General features: G+C 39.2%; 1 protein-coding gene across 2 annotated transcripts in view; it reads left to right on the top strand.

Moving 5' to 3' along the window:
- Positions 1-22,528, top strand: part of LOC113197436 (attractin) — a 155,394-nt gene extending 132,866 nt beyond the window's left edge. The window contains exons 25-29 of one of the 2 annotated variants that reach the window (XM_077799381.1): positions 2,809-2,870; positions 7,373-7,451; positions 11,650-11,757; positions 16,819-16,933; positions 19,515-22,528. In XM_077799381.1, coding sequence (XP_077655507.1) covers positions 2,809-2,870; positions 7,373-7,451; positions 11,650-11,757; positions 16,819-16,933; positions 19,515-19,639 — 489 coding nt within the window. In that variant the 3' untranslated portion in view covers positions 19,640-22,528. Of the gene's footprint in view, positions 1-2,808; positions 2,871-7,372; positions 7,452-9,003; positions 9,075-11,649; positions 11,758-16,818; positions 16,934-19,514 lie in introns of those variants that run through there. The other variant, XM_077799382.1, reaches the window with a different exon arrangement.
- Positions 22,529-23,059: the final 531 nt, after the last annotated feature.

Genomic DNA, 23,059 nt, shown 5'->3' with positions numbered 1-23,059 from the left:
CTAGGATCTCCATGTTCACTCATAGCAGAAGGTAGACTTTCTCATGCCCTGAAACAGAAGTCAATCAGGTACTGAGAGATCCTAGAACAGAGTGAGCCAGTTTCCATTGGCGACTGGGTAACGGAGGGAGTGATAGCGCTGGAACCTAAAGGACTTGGACAACCCACTGCAGATAGGCAGGGAGGCTCTCTGGTGCCTGACTACCTGGTGTCAAGGATAGGACTACAGCACACTAAAGATTTTTGTTTGATGGAACACAGAATTAGTGTGTGGGAAGTGCAGATCCCCTGTATTTTGCTCAAATCCCTGAGGTTAGCTGGGCTTCTGAGTTTCTTAGAATTAGTCTGACACATCCAGAGACTCTTGGGGCAAACATGCCATAAGCAAGCATCTTGGTGAAAGTTGAGTTGAAATCAGCTTGTTGAAACAGGGGCACAAATATAATTTATGTTTCTTAGACTATATCTGAAAGGCTACCATTAGCACCCGCAGTTTTGTGTACCTAGCAATGTGTAAAATTAGTTCATCAATTATTCTTTAAGTGTAAGCACTATGGGTATGCCACTGTTTTATAACAGTCAAATGTAAACAGATCTGGGAGGAATTGGAATCTGTTTTCTTCTCCCTCTTTATGTGTTTAATCTGGAATTTTCATTCACCAATATTGATTGACCTTGTTTGTGTAGTTGTCTTCCAATCTTATTAAAAAGCTTAGCTGGACATGGTAACACATACTTGTAATTCCAGCTTCTTGGAAGGCTAAAGCAGGAAGATTACAAATTTGAGGCCAGTCTGGGCAACTTAGCAAGACCTTCCTGTCCCAAAATAAAAAAATAGAAAGAGCTGGGGGTGTAGTGCTCAGTAAAGTGCTAACTTGGTTCAGTTTCTAGTAAAGAAGGAGACGAACCTTCTTTACTAGAAAAGGTGAGGACCGTGACCCATGCTTTTCTTCATTTAAGGACCCTTGTTGTTTGGGACTGATTATTGTAAAAATGAAGGAAAAGAATAGAAAGTAGGTTTTTCTTTATTATATTATAGGAAATCTGTATTACTTTGTATTTCTGATTATCAATGGTTGCTAGAGGGAGGACACAAAAACTTGAGATTCCATAATCCTGTGTATCTGAGGCTCAAGTATGTAGTTTTTGAACTTTATTTGTGGAATGTGAAAAAGCAAATAAGAATAGCAAAAAAAGCCAACAGCAGAAGTCTCCCTTCTATAGTTGTCAGACAGGCTGTGAAAAGAGTGCAAGAGGTGTGGGGATGTAATTCAGTGATAGAGTACTTTGCCTAGCATACTTGAAGCTCTGGATTCAGTCCCTGGTACTGCAAAAGAAAAATGGGGTGGGGATATGGTGTGGTGGGCTTAGGAAAACAAGATGCTAATCATTGACTTTCCTGATTTCTATACATATCGGCTGTAGTGAGATAGGTACTCTCCTTGTTTAGTAGTTGTTTTACCTAGAATAGTACAGGTTTAGGTATAACTCTATTCTGAAAATCTGAAAACCCAAATTGACACTCAAGAAGTTTCTGATTAGTCCTAAGGATATAGCTCAGTGGTATAGCACCTGGCTAGGGTACATAAGGCCCCTTGGTTCAGTCCACAGCACTACAAAAAGAAAAAGAAAAAGATATTTATGCTAGGGCATAGTGGTGCAGGCTTGGAATCCCATGTGAGAAGCTGAGGCAAGAGGATCATAAGTTCAAGACCAGTCTGGGCAACTTATGGAGACCGTCTCAAAATAAAATTTTAAAAAGGACAGGAGGTGAGCTCAGTGGTGGAGTGCTTGCTAGCCTACTTGAGTCCCTGGGCTCAATCCCTAGCAATACACATACACATATAATTTTAGATTTCTTAGCATTTCAGATTTCACATTTCTACCGTAGGGATGTTCAATTAGTAAAGTCTAGGTAAATATTGCCAAATGTAAAAAAAACAAAAATCAGAAAATCTGAAATATTTCTAGTCCCAAGCATTTTCAGATGAGCTATATTAAACCTGTAACTTTGTAGGGGCCACATTCCCCACAAAAAGCAGAGAGTAACACCTTGACATTTGGTTACCAGTCAGTACATAACAAGGTCACAATTATACTTAGTCAATTCTGAGACATTATTAATATTCTGATCCCTGAAATCATTTGTATTTTATAGTCAGTGATTTAAAGAGCATCATGTCATAATTTGCAGTTTTGACAGTGACTTTTCTTAATAGTACACATAATAATTTTGCCTCTTAAGTGCCAGCTGATAACATATTGATTATCAGATGACAGTCAATGTAGCAAAACTTGAAACACAATTTATTTTTAAAGTCAGTATCTTGAGGTGAGTACACATTGGGTACATAAATGTTGAAGGGTAAGGGCTCAAACAGAGGCTGCTTGCCTGAGGTAGATCCAAGGATTAGTACTGGGATGGAACCAAGAGAGCAGAAAAAGCATTGTGTTTAAGAGAGGAGCCAAGAGGGAGGGAGGGAGCAGATCAATTGCCCATCATTGGGGTTTCAGCATCACCACTGGGGTTTCAGGATAGGAATCTGAGGCATCAGATTGAAGGAACTTCAGATCCAGTGTACAGTGCAGAGGAGGCTGTAGGAAGTTGTGTGGAAGCCTTAGAATATGATTTTGAGGTTTGCAACTCAATAGGGAAAGAAAGTCAAGGATGAAGGACCTTGCCCTAAGTGAAAATTTTTTTCACTAACTTCTTTAAAATGTAAAGTCTGTCTTTCAGCTCAACTCAGGAGGCTGAGTCAGTGGTGCTATTTTGTAGCCAAATAACTTGCCACCTGTTTTTCTACCACAGATTGCCTTCTCCCAGCACAGCAATTTTATGGACCTGGTACAGTTCTTCGTGACTTTCTTCAGGTAATTTTTCTCATATAAATATTCCTATTCTTTCAGTTCAAGCCCATAATTCCCTAATTGAAGTTTCAACTTCTATAAGATAAAATAATAATTCTATTTCCACAACAGATTCAAAACGTACTTTATATGTGTCCTGAAAAGTTGCATGTCAGTTTCAATAATGCAAGTTCAGTAAAACCTGATAAAATTAAAACCTCTGGTTTGTAAATTTCAGATTTGGGGGACAGCTTTGCATGTACCCTATATTAAATTACAGATAATTTGGGTCGTCTTATGGGGAGAATTTTGGAATAAATATTAATAATATTTACTGACATGATCTATGTATATGCTTCTCTTGTTCAAGAAGAAGTTCCAGTATTATCTAATGTTTAAACTGAAATTAGACCTCAGGAATTCACTCTTTTATTTTCACAGTCTTATTTTAATTTAATCTGAAAATGCTATATAAAAACAATTGAAAAAGACAAATACTTGCTGCCATTCTTGTAAGTGAAAGTAACAGCATCCTGTCTCACACCTTTCTACACCTTCCTCCCCCAATTTAAATTTTTCTAGCTGCTTTTTACTATTCTACACTCACACTAATTCTTGTTTATGGTTGTTTGTTTTGTTTTGGGTACTGGGGATTGAACCCAGGGACACTTTACCAATTTAATTAATTAATTAATTAATTTTGAGAGAGGGTCTCACTAAATTGCTGAAGTTGGTCTTGAACTTGCAATTCTCCTGAGTCACTGGGACTACAGGTGTGCACCACCACACCGAACCTACACTAATCCTTGATTTTTCCAGTTATCTCTTGGTGTCCCCTAGAAGATGAGGATTTACTCTTACGTTGTCCCATCCAGCAACTCCCCCCATACCACAAATGCATACAAAATCTCCTTCTTCCCATTCATTTGATTCAGTTATATCTCAAGAGTTTAGCTAAATCAGTGATCCCTATTTATGTTATTATGACCCCTAACACTCTTATACACAGCTGAATTGAACTTAGTATCTCCCTGTTTTCTGAATAGGAAATTATTTTCTGCTTATCCTAAATCTAATATTTGCCCTGTTTTGTCTTTTTAATGTTTGATTTTTTTTTTACAAACCTACCCCTGATTTATGCCTGTACTCTGACAGAAATGAAACACCTGTCACTGTTGTGAAATCCAAGCAGGTGTTCTCTGAGAGACGTTTGCACTGGAACCCTCTGTCCTCTTGCCCTCAAGTGCACTAAGTTGTCCAAGACCTGCTGCACAACTGTCATGTTAGGAATGTCCTGTGCCTTCCTCCTGTGTTGAAGTCTGTTCCAGATCTCATGTCATAACCTTGCTATATATCCCCTCCTTTCACTGAAGCACATTTTCCAGTAGGTTCCTGAGAAAAGGTACATGGCCAGTACCTTTCCTGTAAGCTTCCCCTACTGAAAATGAAACCAATTTTTTTTTCTTTTTGGTATTGGGAATTGAACCCAGGGGTATTCTTCCCAGGGTTACATCACTAACACTTTTTATTTTTTTTTAATTTTTTATCACTAAGTTACCCAGGTTGACCCTGAACTTGCCGTCCTTCTGCCTTACTCCTAAGTAGCTGTGATTACCTCATTTTTTAAAACAACATTTCCCATAATATGAATGTGTCATGTTTTATTTGATTATTCCTCTTTTATGTGAGTCGTAGATTATCCTCAGTTTTTGTTGCATATATCTTTTTATTTTTCTGTGATTGTCTTTCCAGGATAGTTTTCTGTCCTATAATCACTGTATCATAATTTAAAAATACTTCCAGATGGCCGCAAAAAGCTTTTACTTGAGTTAACTCTCCTACAGCAAAAATGAGCCTGCCTGCTTCTTCCACTCTCCTGTGCTTAGCTAGAGGAATAAAAATAACAAGTAGCAGCATTATGCATGGAAACAAGAAAGACAGAGAAGGTTATTCTCAGAGTCCTTTACTCCTTCCTGTTCTTCCCAACTTCTCAATGTTGGGCAGTTAGCACATTCTCCTCTACCTGTATTCTTCCCTTGGTGACCTTATCAGGTTGATTGCTTCAAACACCACATGTATACTGATGACTCCAGGCAGACCGGTACCCAGCCTGCAGGCTTGTTTATCTTCTGGGATGTCTTGCGTTAGCATGTCCAAAATGGGATTCTTGATTTGCTGTTTCCTTCCTGTTTCATCCAGAGCTTTTCCCTTCTAGGTTGATGGCAAGTCTCTCAGGCCAGAAATTTGGACTGTTGTATTTCTTCTGTACCCTGCATCTAGCCCATCAGGAATTTCTGTTGTCTCTACCTTCAAATTATACTTTTCACATCCTTGCTGCCATCACCCTGGTTTGAGCCACCATCAGCTCTCAACTTACACTGCTTCTCTCCTGTAGTTTCTATCCAAATGGTTGTAAGTTAAATCATGACCCTTTTCTGCTCAGAAACCAGTATAGCCTCTTTGTCCCACTCTAAAATCCAATGCCATTATTCTGCCTACAGGGCCCCATGTGATCTTTCCTCCGTCTTTACCCCCTTACTCAGCCTTTTTCTCTGGCCTAACTCAGCCCATTGCAATACTACTGGCCTCCTGTGGCTCCTTAAACCTTCATAGACATTTTCTTGCCTGAGGCTTAATACCGACTGATCCCTTTGGCCCAGGGCACTTTGCACTTCCTCCTAAGTATCCTCTGAGTCTCTGCTTCCACTGTCACTTTCTCAGGAAAGAAGGCCTACACACTCTGCCTATATATTGTAGCTTCCCTCCCCTTTGATTTTTTTTTTGTCCTGGAGATCAAACCCAGGGCCTTGTGTGGGCCAGGCAAGCTCTCTTGATATTGAGCCACACCTTCTTCCCCCACTCCAAATGTTCCAGAAGTTCTCATCCTTCCTTGCATTTTTATGGCTGTAGCCCTTGCTGCCTTCAGCAGGCTTCTGCATTTGCTTCTTTATGTTGTATACTAGTGGTCTCTACTTGGTGAAATGGAAACTCCACAGGCCCAGAAATCTTTGTCTGTTCATTGATGTATTCCATGGGCCAAGAACAGTACCTATCCCAATGAAGTATTGATTAAAAGAACCCTGTAGGCTGTCCAGGCCCAGCAAGATAGCAAAATAGGAGCTAAAGACTCTCCCTTGGGATGACCCTGAGGAATTCAGGGCACTTCTCTTTTGTCAAGGCACCTTTTGGAGGGTTCTGAACCATTGTGCTTCCTGGGGAGGGCTACAGAAACCTGGAGGTTTCTGTTTGTGAAAGAGTAGTTGTCTCAGTGTCAGCACTTGGGTGCACTAAAGTGCCATGCATGAGATTGACCTCATCCCTTATGCACTGAGGCTTGCAAGGGGGTACCTGACAGCAACATAATAGAGAATCTTATGTCTGCCTTTAAAATACTCTGGGAAAATACTCTGCAGCAAGCCCCTTTTAAAAGTTAATGCCAATTTAAAATTTATAGCAGTTATATAAGAGGTTGGTTTGGTAGACTCACATTTTTTTTTTTTAAAGCAAGTTAGTCATTTTCTTTGCCATCACAGTAACTTTTAAAACCATCCAATACCTGGTCTGTAGATGAGATAACATAGAAACCCTTTGCAGTTATAAATAACTGGGATTTATTTTTTTCCTAATTTTTTAATAGTTATTTTTTATTTGTAGTTGGAAACAATACCTTTATTTTATTTATTTTTATGTGGTGCTGAGGATCGAACACAGGACCTTACACGTGCTAGGCAAGCACTCTACCACTGAGCTATAATCCCAGCTGCATTTTCATAATATTTTTTTAAGAGAGTTGTTGGCTTGAGTTTGATTACTTAAATGTAGGTTTTTGTTGTTGTTTGTTTGACTGGGGGTTGAACTCAGGGGCATTCTATATTGAGCTATATTACCAGCATTTATTTATTTATTTATTTATTTATTTATTTAGAGACAGAGTCTCTCTAAGTGCTAAGGCTAACCTCAGATTTGCAGTCCTCCTGCCTCAGCTTCCTGAGTTGCTGGGATTATAGCCATGGGTCACTATGCCCAGCATTAAATGTATTTTACTTTATGAAAAATATGTTTTTACTTTTAAAATATTATGAATATAAATCATTACATGTACATTTCTTCTGTTTATTTCTTTTTTATGAAAAGCTGTTACTTGAATAATCAACTTTTCTCATTTTCTTATAGTTCACCAGTAAATGTTTGTTACTTTGATTAAATGGCTTGCTTATTATTTGCTGTCATTATCTTAGAATTGTTTTTCTTATTTGGGATAAGCCATGATGGGCCATTCTGATGAAATTAGATGTCAGGACACTCTCTAAGTACCTAATAGGAAATGGAGATCTTTTGTGGACATTAGGGTCAGGAAGCTCACGGCTCACACTTTGCTTCCTGTGAACTAGAACATTGTGATGAAGCATCAGAAAGGAACTTGGAATTGGGATTTGGGGAAATGTTCATTTCTGGGCCTAAGGTATGGGTGGTGGTGGTCCTGATTCTGGGCCTGAGATAATAACTCAGTATTTTCTTTCTCACAGTTGTTTCCTGTCTTTGCTCCTGGTGGCTGCTGTGGTTTGGAAGATCAAACAAAGTTGTTGGGCTTCCAGGCGTAGAGAGGTAAGACTTAATGGATACAAATTGAAGAATCATCATAAGATATTTTTTTTTCCTTAACCCATATGTCCTGGCATCCTATATGTAGCACACCTATAAAAACTTAAATTGAGCAACAATTTGAGGTTGCGTAATAGATGTTTTATTTATAGTTCTCCACTCTATGGGACTCAGGGACATGATGGATTAAGCAAATCAGTTTTAACTATTGTGTATAATTGATAGAGTATCTGTAGAGAGAAGAGTGCCATTCTTTCTGAAGCATATTGTTTTGAATATACCATTATAGACTTAGATTAGTGTTACATAAAGCATCAGTAATTCCTGCCATGGCCATGGCCAGCACATCATGGCATGGTCATCAAAAGAATCCTTCATAAGAATGAGGGAAAAGGGTCTGGGGATGCAGCTCAGTAGTAGAGTGCTTGCTTAACCCAAGTCCCTGGGTTAGATCCCCAGCACTCCTTACCCCAAGTGTAAAGAATGAATGAAAAATAGCCATTTAAGCATCTCAGAGTTTCTTTATTAGTCAAAGAATTAAAAATATATCTGAATTTTTACCTGGAGTTTTATTTTTCAATGAGTATTGATTTGTTGCTGGAGACCATTCCAAAAGTGAAAAGTCAAACAGACATTCACAATGGACTAATTTAGATAAGTAAACTTAGTTTAAAATCACAACATAAAAGCCTGTTTATTACAACTTTCAATTGCAGCATTCCTTTCTGTTATCATTATGTCTGTTACATTTTGCCAATGGAAATGCTCATATATAAGATCTAGTCTTGGATGTATTCCTTGCATTTCTATATGTACTTGTATGTTTTTCTGTATGAAAGTTTATAAATTCAATCCCCAACACTGCCACCCCCCCAAGAAAAACCCCAATTATTTATAGATGAGATTTAGAAGATAATGAGAGTATTAAAAATCACAATTCACTAGCATCTGGCACTATTTATATTTGTCTGAAATAGGGTTAGGATAGGCTCCAGAATATGGGATATATATGATTCTATAGCATCACCTTTTCTGTCATACATGAAGGTAACATCATCATAGAGGTATTGTTATATCCTTTTTATTATTTTTTAATACAGGGTATAACATATTCAGAAGGTTTTTTGTTTGAGGTTTTTATGTTTGTTTTTTTTGAGATGGGGTCCTATTGTGTTACCCAGGCTGGCCTTGAATTCATGGGCTCAAGCAATCAGGGATTTTAAAAATACATTTGTTAGTGACACATTTAAAAATCACAGTGAATTATACAATGTTCTGGGGGGAGGGGAAATCAGGTTATCAAAATCGAGAAAGAAGTAAAATAGCTACAGTAAACCAGTTAACAAAGAAAGGATTGAAAACTTATCAAAGTATTATTCTCTCAAAGAAGAGCATTAGATCCAGGAATTTTTAGAGTTAAGATGGATTTATGGAGATAATGATAACTATTCTTCTTTGGGAGCTTATGAGAATTATATTTCCAAAAATTTATAAAATGTTTCAGAGCAAAGGGGAAAAAAACAGTTAAAAGATTTCTAATTCATTTTATACATAGAAACCTTGATACCAACTGGGTGTGGTTGCATGCATCTGTAATCCCGGAGGCTGAGGCAGGAAGATTGTGAGTTTGAAGACAGTCTCATCAACTTAGCAAGCCCTAAGAACTTAGTGAGACCCTGTCTCAAAAAACAACAATGAACAACAACAACAAAAAACACAAAGTATGTAGTTCAGTGGTAAAGCACCCATGGGTTTGATCCCTGGTACCAAAAAAAGCAAAAAGAAACCTTATAATAAAACCTAACAAAGGTAGCATCAAAAAACAAAGGCCAATTGTGTAATAAATATATGTTCAGCTGACTTATTGCTAGAATGATAAAAGGATCATTTAATGTCAAACCACCTATTTTAATATTTCTTATCAGTGGATTAAAAAAAAATAAAACCTGAATTCTTAGAAGCCAAGTAATCATTTAGTCATCGATTGAGATATAATACCCATTCCCAATTTAAAAACAAAACTCTTGGCAAGTTCAAAAATACTTGCTTAACTTTATGAAGAATACCTAGGTAACTCTGTAAGTCACCTATCCATTACTATTACAAACACTTAATATATTATCAGCTTACAAAGAGTAAAGGTTCATGCCTGGTGGTACATGCCTGTAACCCCAGCAGTTTGGGAAGCCGAGGCCAGAGGATCACAAGCTCACCAGCCTCAGCTACCTAATGAGATTTTTATCAAAATAAAAAATAATTTAAAAAAAAGACTAGAGATAGAGCTAATTTAAAAACAAAATTCTTTGTAAACTCAAAAATACTTGTTTAACTCTATGAAGAATATCTGGATAACTGTTAATCATCTTTCCATTAATAAAACAAATACTTAAAATAATCAACTTATAAAGAGGAAAGTTTAAAAAAAAATAAGTACCCTTGGGTTCAATCCCCAGAAAACTCAGTCTTCATAGCCTATGTTCCTAATCATTATGCTTCCACAGTCACTTGACTTTGTTCTGGATGTTCTAGACTATGCACTAAAAGAGTAGTAAGTTTTGTTACTATTGCAAAGGCAGTACAATTATTTTATATAAAGTTATTGAGGTATTATAGTATAAATTTTCCTGCATAAAAATCAGTATGTAAGTAATGAAAATAGCCAGGCGCAGTGGTGTACACCTATAAACTCAGGTACTAGGGAGGCAGAGGCAGGAGGATCACCAAGTTTGATGCCTGCCTAGGCAACTTACTGAGACCTTGTCTCAAAATAAAAAATAAAAAGGGTTTGGGATGTAGCTTGGAGAGCACCCCTGGGTTCAATTTCCAATATCCTCCTCCACACACAAAGTATATAAAAATAAATAAGTGAATAACCCAGAAGAGAAACAATCAATTGGAAAATATTTGCAACATACTTGAAAGAGAAAATAAGAAGATGAAAAACTTGTTGAAACAGGTTAAAAGTATGCTTGCTATGCACATGATCAACTAATAAACTAAACTTTTAACCTATAATTTGAAGTGTCTTGGTAACTCTGAACCTGATCATTCAGGATATATATTTTATCATTTCTAGAATACCAGTCATGATTTATTCCTGTGAAAACACTCTTTAAGTCCTTGCTACATACCAGGCCCTGCTTGAAGTACTTATACTCATATTAGCTCTTATACTCTTCACAAAGGGTAGAAGAGTGGAAACTGCAGGAGGGTAAGAACACTGTCATACTGTGACCCCAGCCCTTAGAACAGCTCAAAACCCAGAGTAGGGGGTTGCTGCATATATCTGTTGAGTAAATGGACCAACAGCATTATGAAATGAAGGAATTTATTATTGGTTTTTAAGAAAATGTTTATGTAAAAAAAAATGCCTTTTTAGCACAGAGTCATCATCTGTGCAGCCCAGAATTCTGTCTCCTATGATAGTTTCAAGGAAATAGATGAAAGCAAGGCCTATTTGTCTTCCATAGCATAACCACAAGGCTTCAAGAACATGGCCAGAAGATCTCCAAAATCCATAGTGATACACAAATAACCACACTATATGCTAGGCCCCGTGCTGTGGCTATCTAATGCCAATGACAATCTTAAGGGAGGATAACAAATTTCAGAGAGGAGGAAACTGAAACCCAGAGATTTTTAAACATCTGTTTTAAAGTAGCACACCTGGAGAGCATTGGAGCAGGGATTCACATCCTTACCTTAAATCCAGAGCCCTTGCTCATCCCTCTGCTCTGCAGAATTTCTTTTTTTTTAGCTTACAACACCTCTCTGGAGAGTGCTCTTAGTTCCTGACTGTTGTGAACAAGGCAGTTTTTTGCTATTGTGTGGATACCTGGTTCAGTTTTCTGCAGGAAAAGAGAAGGACTGACTTTAATCTAATAATAGAAATGTGGAACCCATCATTTTAGGTGTTGACCAAGAGACATCATAGCATCATATTCACCAATACTTCAGTATGTATCTCTAATAGTTAAGGACTTTAAAAACAAGAGTAGTGTTACCACATCCAACAAAATTTAATAATTCCTAATGTCATCTAACACCTAGCTCATGTCCCATTTTCCCCAGCTGTTATAGAAGTATCATTTGGGTTTGATTTGTTTGAATCAGGGAGGATAAGGTATTTTTAATTTGCAGTGTTCATTAATAAAATCCCCTCAGTACTCATTGCATTAATGCTTGCTGTATTGTTCATTAGCAACTTCTTCGAGAGATGCAGCAGATGGCCAGCCGTCCCTTTGCCTCTGTAAATGTTGCCTTGGAAACAGATGAAGAGCCTCCTGATCTTATTGGGGGGAGTATAAAGGTGAGAATGTGGTTCAACATCCCTATAACTTAACTTCTAAACTCAAGCTTCTGAGTCTGGCAAACCAGAGAAGGCAGATTGCCTTATCCTATTTCCTCTTATTTTTCTTTTTTGTTAAAGAATATGTGAAAACACCAAGGTTCTCTATTCTTTTGCTTTCATTTACCAGCATTGGTTCATTTCATTAAGCAGTCATACCTTCAGGAGATTTTAACATTTATGTGTCTAATTTTATTTTACTTTTTTTTTTTTTTAAATGTGTGTGGTACTGGGGGATTAATCCCAGGGCCTTGAGCATGCTAGGCTAGTGTTCTACCACTGAGCTACATTCCATTTAAAAATATTTTATTTGGAGACAGCATCTCCCTAAGTTATCCAGTCTGGTCTTGAACTTTCTATCGTCCTGCAGCGGCCTCCTCAGTAGTTGAGATTACAGGTGTATGCCACTGTGTCCAGCTCTGATATTCTTTTAAGTATTCTGTGGCACTATAAACTTTTTATTTGAAAATAGTTAAGCGATTACTCTGTATTTTTCTTCCTCCCCACTATGGGGATTGAACCCAAGGTTTTGCACCTGCTGGGCATGTTCTCTACCACTGACTATATATACCCCCAAGCCCTCCACCCCTTTTTGTTAATTTTTATTTTGAGACAGGATCTTGATCAGTTATACTGGCATTAAACTTGTGATCCTACTTCCTCAGCCTCCCAAATAGCTTGGGGATTATAGGTATGTGCTTCTTCCCTCTGGCTCCCCATTGTTCTTCATAATGATATTTTGGGTTTTTTTTTAACACTTCAAAATGATAACTCACTATGTATTCTGTGGAAAATAAATATTTTGACTCCACTGGAAATGATAAAGAAAGTGGTAAGACTTTTTTCTTTAGGTAAAATGATGAAATATTTCAGATATTTTGGGAAAACAGTTGTATGTCCCAAATAGAATATATATTATCAAAGCATAACTGAGCTCACAGAAAGTAGGTAAAATCTTCAGAGAATATTCTCCCTTCTCTCCCCAAAGAAAGAACAAACTGTGAACCAGAACCAGGTCCATGAGTTGTCCAAAGTGATTTCAGACTGGGAACACACCACAACTCCCCATTGAAGTGGATGTAAATCTTTTCCATAGGAAAATATCCCAGTCACTATAAGATTCACAGATCAAAATCAAACCATTAATAATTACCAAGTATGAGAAGATGCAGCTATCATGAATGAGTGAATAGAAACAACAAACAATGGATTTAGCTAGGACTGAGAATGTTAGAATGAACATATTAAAAAATGCAATATAACTACATACGAAGTGTTTAAAGGAATAAAAGTTGGAACCATAAAGGTGAGGAAGCCATGAGAGTCAAGAATAGCCAAACAGATCTGAAAAAAGAACCAAAAGGAACTTGAAGAAATGAAAAATATGGTAGTTGAAACATTTAAAATAAGTTACTCATCTAATTTGTTAAATAACACATTAGATACAAATGAGAACTTATGAACTGAAGGAGAAATATGAAAAAATTATATAGAATTTTAGCATATAACAACAAGGGAATGGAAAATATGAGGACTAATACAAATATGGAGGCCAGGATAAGGATATACCACATATGTATTTTTCACCGTACCAGAACAAATGAATGGAAGAGAGGCAATATTCAAAGATTTAATGACTGAGAATTTTCCAGAACTGTTGGAAATGACATGTATATCAGATTACAGAAGCAAAACATCATAAGGAGGATTAAAGAAAGCAAGCAAGAAGGAAGACAAACAGAAAACTGTGGTTGGGTTATCATAGCAAAACTGCAGAACTGCAGAGACTAATAGAGCATCTTAAAATTAATGCAGAGATAAAACTGTCATCTACAGTGTAAAGAAATTGGGACCCTCCTGTGCTGTTGGTGGAATTATAAAATAATACATCTATAAAACTGAAAAAACAGTATTGCTGTTCTTCAATTAAAAATAGAATTACCATATGATCTAACAATTATATTTCTGACTGTGTACTAAAAGAATCAAAAGCAGAATCCAAAAAATATTTATATACCAATCTTCATAGCAGGATTAATCATAACACCCCAAAAGTAGAAGCAACTAAATGTCCATCAATGAATGAATACCTAAAATGAACATTATTCCTCCTTAAGAAAGAAAGAAATTCTAACACATGCTACAACATGGATGAAACCTGAGGACATTGTGCCAAGTGAAATATACTAGTTACAAAATGCCAAATACTATGTGATTCCACTTACATGAAGTGCCTAGAATAGTCAAATTCATAGAGAAAAAAAATAGAATGTTGGTTTTCAGGAGTAAAAAGGAGAGGAGAATGGGGAGTTCTGGACATGGATAATGGTTATGGTTGCATAAGATATGAATGTATTTAATGCCATGGATTTATACACTTTTACATGGTTAGATAGTAAATTTTATACATATATCACAGGTTTTTAAAAGCTGGTAAGGGATGATTCAGTGGTAGAATGCTTGCCTAGCATGAATGACACCCTGGGTTTAATCCCCATCACTATCAAAACAAAGAAAAAAAATTGGGAAATGATTACCTACAAGGGAATGACAAATGGACAGCTAATTTCTCACTAGTAACACCAGAAGCTAAAAGAAAGTAGAATGGAAAATAGAAGAACAAGCCAGGCATGGTCATGAATGCCTGTAATCCTAGTTACTTGGGAGGCTGAGCCAGAGGATTGCATGTTCAAGGCCACCTGGGCAACTTGGTGAAACCCTATCTCAATGTAGAAAAAAATGTAAAGGGGCTTGTGGTATAACTCATTGGTAGACAGTTTGCATGTTCAAAGCCCTGGGGTTTAATCCCCAGTACCACTAAAAAGAAAAAAAAAGTAGAAAAGACTGCCTTCAAAATCCTGAAAAAGAACTGCCAACCTAGACTAACTAATATGCCCAGTAAGTTACCTTTTAAGACAAGCATGAAATAAAGTCATCTTCAAATTAGAAGAAAAACAGAATTTGCTACCACCAACAAACATATAAAGAAATTTCATAAGGGACTACAGTGGCCTATAATGTCAGAAGGAATAGTGAGTAAATAAAATCATAAGCATGTTTGTAAACTTAAAACAATGTCCTGATAAAATAATAATTTGCAGGGTTAAAAAAAATTATGGAACTGGTAAAGGTGACAAATTGGAGGCTAGCCTGGGCAACTGAGACTCTGTCTCTAATTTTTTTTTTTAATTTGGTTCTCTTTAACTACATCAAAATAAAAGTGTTTTAAAAAGTGTTGATGATATAGCTCAGAGGGCCATGCACATTCTAGGCAAGTGCTCTACCACACTAGTAGTCCAACTTTTAACAGTTGCATAGCCTCAGGCTTTATCTTTTGGCCTCTTATCATGTCTTTTACAACCATCCCTTTGGTATCTTATGGATTTAAAGCCCATGATTCCTTTCACTCAGAACTCTTCCAATTGACTGATGTACTCAATTATTCACTCAGTGTGACCACTTGGGTGTTTTAACGGGCTTCTCATACTAAACATATCCAAACCAGTGTCTGGATATTATCCCCCAGGGCTGCTCCTCTGGTACATCTTCTCCCACTCAGCAAATATCACCCCATTATTCTAGTTGTTCAGGCTAAAATGTGGAATTGTCCTTGACTCACTCTTGCTCTCTTGTCCTCTCATTGGACAGCCCATCAGCAATTTTATGCTATTTTATATAGCATTTCCCAACCACTGCCCCACCCCCTGCTGCTATCTTCTTCTAAGCCACTGTCATCTCTCCCTTGTATTCTTGCAGTTGCCTCATAACTGAATCCCTACCTTTGCATTTTACCCTTCTAGTCACTACCCTGTGCATAGCCAGGAATATTAGAAATTATTTTCTTCAATCAGATTAAAGGAATTGATGACATATTTATGAATAAGGTAGGCAGAATTCTAAAGACGATCCCCAAGATTTCTGTCCCACAATCATTCAATCAAACAGCACTCTAGGTACTGCTATAAAGGAATTTTGCAGATGTGATAATAGTCCCAATATGGTTGGCTTTCACATCCAGAGAGTTTCTCTAGCTGGATGCAGAAGAGGACACCAGGGAGATTTGAAACATGAAAATGACTAGATGCACCATTCCTGGTTTGAGGTGTAGAGGGCCATGTGGGATGGAATAGTAATGGCTTCTAAGAGAGTGGCCCCTGACAGTCAGCAAAGAAATGAATTCCCTAGACATACAGTCACAAGGAACTTGAATCTACCTATAGCCCAAATGAGTTTGGAGCGGATTCTTCCCCAGAGGATACCCACCAATAACTCAACTTCAGCCTTGTCAGACCTTTGTGAGAGAACAGCTGAGGATTTTCCAGAACTGATCAGAGACATGAATTGGCCTATATCTCTAAGCAGAGAACCTTACAGAGCTTTCATGGACCTCTGACCTATAAAACTGTGAGATAGTAGAAGGATGTTGTTTTAAGCAACAAACTTTGTAGTAATTTGCTATATAGCAATAGAAACTAATATAGGCAGCATTTTTACACATCACATCTAAAGGCTGCAACAGAAAAGGAAGATATGTTCTCCAAAATCAAGTGCATTCAGCAGGTAGACCAGGATCCACTTGTTGAGCTGTTTAGCTATTATAATTTATATCCAGGGGGCTTATCTACCTGAAAGACAAGTAAAATAAGCTTGAAATAAAAAAAAAAAGTAGCCATAATTTCAGGATCTATATTTGAGCCAGGTTTGCGAAACTATCTGACAAATCTATCAAACACTTTCCTTTGACAAGTGTGAATTAGGATTTCAAATTAAGTGAAAGTATAGAGCCCAAAGGAAGCCAACTGGACATGGCCCTTTCCTATAGTTAAGGCCTCCTTGGGGCAGGGGGATGTCAAAAATAGCAGTCTGTACTATTCCTGTTACTGTTCATTCTGTCATTTGGGTTATCTACTGTATGTGTGCCTCAAGTTGGCAGTGCTTGTAAGCACCAATGAACATGATGTGTCTGGTAGATTAAAGCTTGTGGAACACCAATTTAGGTAACACTTTGTTTTCTTTTGCCAGACTGTTCCTAAACCCATTGCCCTGGAGCCATGTTTTGGGAACAAAGCTGCTGTCCTCTCTGTGTTTGTGAGGCTCCCTCGAGGCCTGGGTGGAATCCCTCCTCCTGGGCAGTCAGGTGAGTAGATGGCAGTGACAAACATATTATTATCCGGTCAAGAAGCTAAGCCTTGGATTCTTGTCCTTTCTAGAGAATGGGATGTGAAGGATGCTGAGTAGTGCCTTCAGGTTGTGGCAAGGATTTGGTTATTTATTCTCATTTTCATTTATTCCCCAAACTGTTTTCCTGTAGTTACCATTCCCTTTCTGGGGAGAAGTTCAGGGGCCCTCTCACTGTGCCCAGTTTTCCTTGACTTCTCAGTGGCAGGGATGGTTCAGGCTATACTTTGTTTTATTCACTGTTTCTGTTCGGCCTTTACTCTGCTGCTCCCTCCTGTCTTTTTCCTTGTTCTGCCCCTGAATTTAGGCTTTTTCCCACCTGGGGCCTCATATCCTCTTCCCTTGCCATGTTCTCCCTGCCCCTGGCATCTCACCATCTCCTCAAAGCTGATGATGCTCAATTTGGTATTTCTAGCTCTACTCTGTTTCTTTTGCTCTTTTAACTATAAGCCCCTAATAACAATTGTAACAATATAAAGGAGATTTTTTAAAAATGTACTCACAGTTCTACATGCTAACACTCACTAATTTTCAGTATTATTTCCTTCCTAGCCCTTGCCAGTAGAGTAGCCAAAATGATTGTATAGATGTAATTTTTATTCTCTCATCTATCATTAACATTTTTTTATAACTTGATACATTTTTTACCAGTGTCTCACACTTTTCCATCAAATACATGAATCATAATATACATGAACATGAAGGCAGTTGGAATACAGTTTTGGAAATATCTTGATTAATCATGAATATTTACAGGGATGCCTCAAGCAACATAAACAGTTTTAGACAACCTTCTATTGTGATGATCCTGGGGATCAGACTTGCCTTAGCCAAAGAAGATTTTGAGTCTGGAAGGAAAGTGTGCCCAGGATTCTTGTCCACTCTGAGCTCTATATCCCATCACTGTACCCTCATACCCACAAGGACCTCCAGCTCAGCTTGTAGGATGGTGGGGTTCTGTGGTATCCTCACAAGGGAGGCATTCGGTATGGAAAGGCAACAATTCATTATCTTCATCTCATCTCAGAATCCCTGGAGTTGAGCCCCTAACCCAGTGTGGATAGTAATACTGAGAACAAGGTACCTCTGTAAGTTGACTCTGGGGCAGTGATTGTCTCCTGCTATCCTTGGGCTCAGCAAACTTTAGAAGATGTTCCTGAAGGGACATGGAATGAGCATGGGAAGGCAACAGGTTTGCAATACTGTAGCCTTTCCTATTCCAACTTTCATCCATACCTCCCCCACCACACATACTTCCCAATGAGGCCCTGCTCACTGCTTGGGACCTACCCCAATAGTAGGGCCATTTTTGCCAACCCTTCCATACCTGTTTTTTTTTTTTTCTTTTGGTGGTTCTGAGGATCAAACCTAGAGGCATGCACATGCTAGTCAGGCACTCTACCATTGAGTCGTACCCCCAGTCTCTCCCCATTTTAAGTGGTTCCTTTTTCTGAATTCCCAGGGCACCTGGCTCTGCCTTTGCCATAATAGTTATCACTGGTGTAGATTCTCCTACTCTGTGCCAGGCACTAAACCAGACATTTAAGTGCTGTCTCACTCTCTACCCCACTTTATAGGCTCAGTGGAGGTAGAGTATAACAGACTTTACCAATAGCTCTTAAAGGTTGACCTCAGCAGAGCTCTGAGCTTGGGCTGGCCATAGTCCCTAACGCAAAATGCCTTTTACTCTCATAAAAGGTTATGGTTACTAATCATTGCTATGTACTGGATATGGAGACTTTACATCATTTCCCTTATTGACTCCTTCCTCCAGCCCTGTGCTATTATTATCATCCCCATTTTACAAATGAGGAAACAGAGACATGGGTAGGTTAAAGAACCTTGCTTTTGGGCTGGGGATGTGGCTCAAGCGGTAGCGCGCTCACCTAGCGTGCGTGTGGCCCGGGTTCGATCCTCAGCACCACATACAAACGAAGATGTTGTGTCCACCGAGAACTAAGAAAAAATAAATAAATGTTAAAATTCTCTCTCTCTCTCTCTCTGTCCCCCCCCCTCTCTCACTCTCTCTTTAAAAAAAAAAAAAAAAAACCTTGCTTTTTCCAGAGCCTGCTCCCAGAGTCTGCTCTGCCCTGTATCTTTGGTGGACATAAAACAACTCATACAAACTGAGTGATGTGGGATGAATCTGAGTGATGTGGGTGCCTTTTTTTGCCACCATTGTGGAGGTAGATGGAGAAGGTACACACCTTGAGTATGGCTGCAGTCTTAATTCATAAGTTTCCACTGCCAAGCAGAGCACATTTCTTAGGTAGTTTACTGACAAACTGCACCTTTTATGCAAAATTGGGGAGGGGAGGAAAATATGTCTTTGCATTTGCATAAATAAAACCTGAAAGAATATGAAACTAATGGAAGAGTTTATAATTTATCATGAAATGGGGATGGTGGAGTGTATGTAGTGTAGAAGTAAGACTCTTCCCTCTATACCTTTTTTTTCCACCATGAAATGTAAAAAAGAAAAATTAAAAACAAAAGCAAGCTGCTCCTTGACATGTGTTCCCTCTGTGGGTTCTCCTAAGGTCTTGCTGTGGCCAGCGCCCTGGTGGACATTTCTCAGCAGATGCCAATAGTGTACAAAGAGAAGTCAGGAGCTGTAAGAAACCGGAAGCAGCAGCCCCCTGCACAGCCTGGAACCTGCATTTGATGCTGGGGCCAGGAACTCTCCCGCGCACACAGGAGCATGTGGCCCACCAGAGCCGTCTGCAGGGGAGGGCGCAGGCAGGGAAGCAGCGGTGCAGGGCGGGGCAGAAGACTGGAAACCCTCAAAGTATCCGACTCATCTGCATGATCACAAGCTTTCTTTGATGGTTTCTCCCATCTGTGTTCGGCATCTAACCTTTTACTTTTGCATAGGAAATAATCAATTTAATTACAGGTCCAGGGATAATTTGATTGTTGCTGGAGGAGGCTGGTATAGAGCCAGTGAGAGAGCTAGGAATGATGCCCAGGTTCACTTGTGGAACTGTTCTTGGGACTGTCTCAACTGCAAAAAAATGAAAGATGAAGTGTTTACACACAGACCTTCGTTATCAGTTGTTCTTCAACTTGGTCTTTTAAAGACTAGTCAGATGAATTAACTTGTTTCATCTGAAGCCTGCTATCTTTTTAAAAGATGTGCTGTTTACTCTTGCACAATTTCGGCAGATATCTCTCTTCCAGGAAGTAGCTTTTTTCTAGTTCAGAATTAATGGTCCATCTCTTTTGAATCATATCAAATTAGAATAGAACGGGGCTATTTTAATTGTCAAGGTTGGTAGTGTTACTTAGAATGTAAACAAATGTAGTAGTTTTCTATAGCAACTTGATTTAGTCTTAATCCATTGGAAATGCTCTTTCCCTCTTTCCTCCTCTCTTTCTCTCTCTCTCTCTCTCTCAGACACACACACACACACACACACACACACACACACACACACACACACTAAGTGCCTAGACTTTAAATAGATCTAGCAATTGGAAAGTTAGTAAGCCTAAGTTTTTACATAATTGCATTCCTACATTCTTGTAAAATCTGAATAGCTACCATTGGCAGTCTGCTCTTTTTCTAAAATCTAATTTGCAGCCAGAAAAGAATTTTCTCACCCCAAGAATCTGACCTAGCAGCAGAGACTGAGGAAAGCAGAAATGAACTAACTGTGAAAGCTCCTGTTTTTATTGTTCTCAAAGGACACTGTCAAGAAGGCACAGTTCCCATGCACCTCCTGCCAGGGCACCGCAGAGGAAGGAAGGGACTTGTTCATGTCACATGTCTCCTTTAAGCAGAAAACAACACTGAGTGCATCTGGGAAGCCTGGGTCAAAGAGCAGCTCTGGGTTCCTCTTTTAGCCTGCTCTGAACTGGTGGGCCATCCTCAGGCTGGGAGTGCAGTAGACACCAGGAGAAAGACAGCCCCTGCTGTTGGGCATCACCTGCCCGGAGCCTGGGGAAGGACCTGGAGCTGTCTACCCTCTCTCTAGCCAGCAGGAACTGACCCACCCATCCTCCTTTCAGACTGAGCTGGTGTCTATGAGGAGAGCAGCAAATGCCGATAAGGATGAAAAGCACATGGGAAAAATGAACAAGGAGGGAACATCTGCCAAATGGAAAATGACCAAATTTTAGAGGGGCGGGACAGTCCCCTGCTCTTCTGCCACAGGGCACTGCCTGGATGTTGCGTTTCCCCATTTATGGTGCTCTGTATTCCGGCATTATGCAGCAGCCTCCCACAATCTCCCTTCTGCTTCAAAGCCTGCGACTCTCTGGCATTACCTGATTGGGATGGACCATTGGATGGCAGTGCTCAAGTTTGTGAATTTAGAGAAATTAACACTCAGAAGAGCAAAAACTGCGGCATTTCACCTTTAAATTCTGTGCCTAGAGAGGGAGTATGTTCTCTAACACAACACTAACCCCACTCCCAAGAAGAAGCTCCTGGAAAGATGTTTCCAAGGAAGTTGAACCATAAAACACTTTTGCACAAAACACCTCTACTGTGAGACTCGCCTCTCAAAAAGCTTCTTTTTCACATCATTGTTAAAGAGTGGACAGTTCTAGAAAAGACCTTTCCTCTTAGGAGCTCCCCACATCCCTACCAGAACAGAGCACCTGCAGAACGCCTGCAGCAGTGTGGCCCTTTGCCCCTGTATTACCAAGAAATGGGGAGGTGATGAGGCTCAGCCTCCTGCAAGGGTGATCTTCCTTGTTTGTTCAAAGGACCAAATTTCCTTGGCCAAAGAAGTCTCTTCCCCATGTTAATCCTATGCCTTGAAATAACATGCACCGTGACCCCAGCCACCTGGTTATGTCTTTATTTTTTTTTTTTAGATAATGTTTATTTTTAAAAAGGAAGAAGCAAGTGAGATTTAATTCTGTGCCACAGTGGAGGAACAGCTGAATCCACCTGCTTCTCCTTGGCAACCGACAGTCAGCAGCTCCTCCTGGCTTGGGGAAGAAGGGAATGGCAGGAAGGAAGAGAGTGTAGCTTAGGTCAGTTACCAGGAGGGACTGGGGTCATTGTCTGGTAACTTTGTGAGTCACAGGAGAGACTATACATAAAGTTGTCATTAAAACGTTGATCTTGCACTTGTACATAACTATATAATAGTGTCCAGAATGTTCAGACATTCGGAGTGTACATAAAGCAGAAAAATATCATCATGTATTTTTATTAAATGTAATGACATCTGAGTTTCATCTAATATGTTTCTGTGCCATATACTGGGTATCCAATTCTGGGAGGTCCTTTTATCAGGCCCTGATGCATTGATGATGAAGCCAAGAACTGCACCACCTTGGCATTGATGTTTTCATTTGCATCTGGTACCTGGTCTGTCAGAATACCTATGGAGAGGCAGTCAGCGAGTCTATTCACATGGCAGTGCCAGAGGAGACTCGGGAAGCAGGAATGTCTGTCACTGTTGTTGGTTCTGCAAGCTCCTTTGGAATCTTCTGGCAGTCTTTTGGTACTCTGGGGAGTGAGGGATGACTAGACTCATCCTAAGAAATGTTTTCTCTAGTCTTTGAGTTCAAAGACTATATAACCTATGGAAATCAAGACTTTCCAAAAAGGGGTTCTCCAGCCTGCATTTTGTTGTGGCTTGGTCTATATTTTTAATGACTAATTCTTGGAACCATAGTCTTTTATACTGAAAACTAGGGGCAGGAGTAAGGAGTTTGGATTGTTGATAAATAGCTGCATTTCCCTACAGAGACCTCATACATCCTAGCCTCCCGTCCACCTCCTGCCCTCCCTGTGCACAGCCTGGAGAAAGGCCTTTGTTTCCCTCAAAGGGCCACCTGTCAAGGTAGGAAGAGGAGTGGAGAGAAAGCATCCCATACTCCCCTGAGCTAACCTGGAGGAAGACTGTTGGCAAAAGGCAATGGGAATATCCATGGGTAATGCCTAAAGGGCAAGATTTAAGAGGCACTGGAAAATTCGGGCAAATAAGACCAGAGCACTCTGGGTAAGAAAAAAGATTGTACCTTCCAGTACCCTTCCTGCTCTTTCAACTGGTGGAGCAGTTGGGGGTGGGAGGTGATTCACTTCCTTGGGTAATGGTGACATTTTCATGAATACTTTTTGATC

The sequence above is a fragment of the Urocitellus parryii genome, chromosome 6 (assembly GCF_045843805.1).
Source record: "Urocitellus parryii isolate mUroPar1 chromosome 6, mUroPar1.hap1, whole genome shotgun sequence".
Classification (NCBI taxonomy): Eukaryota; Metazoa; Chordata; class Mammalia; order Rodentia; family Sciuridae; genus Urocitellus; species Urocitellus parryii.
This window is presented reverse-complemented; position numbering and strand designations above follow the sequence as displayed.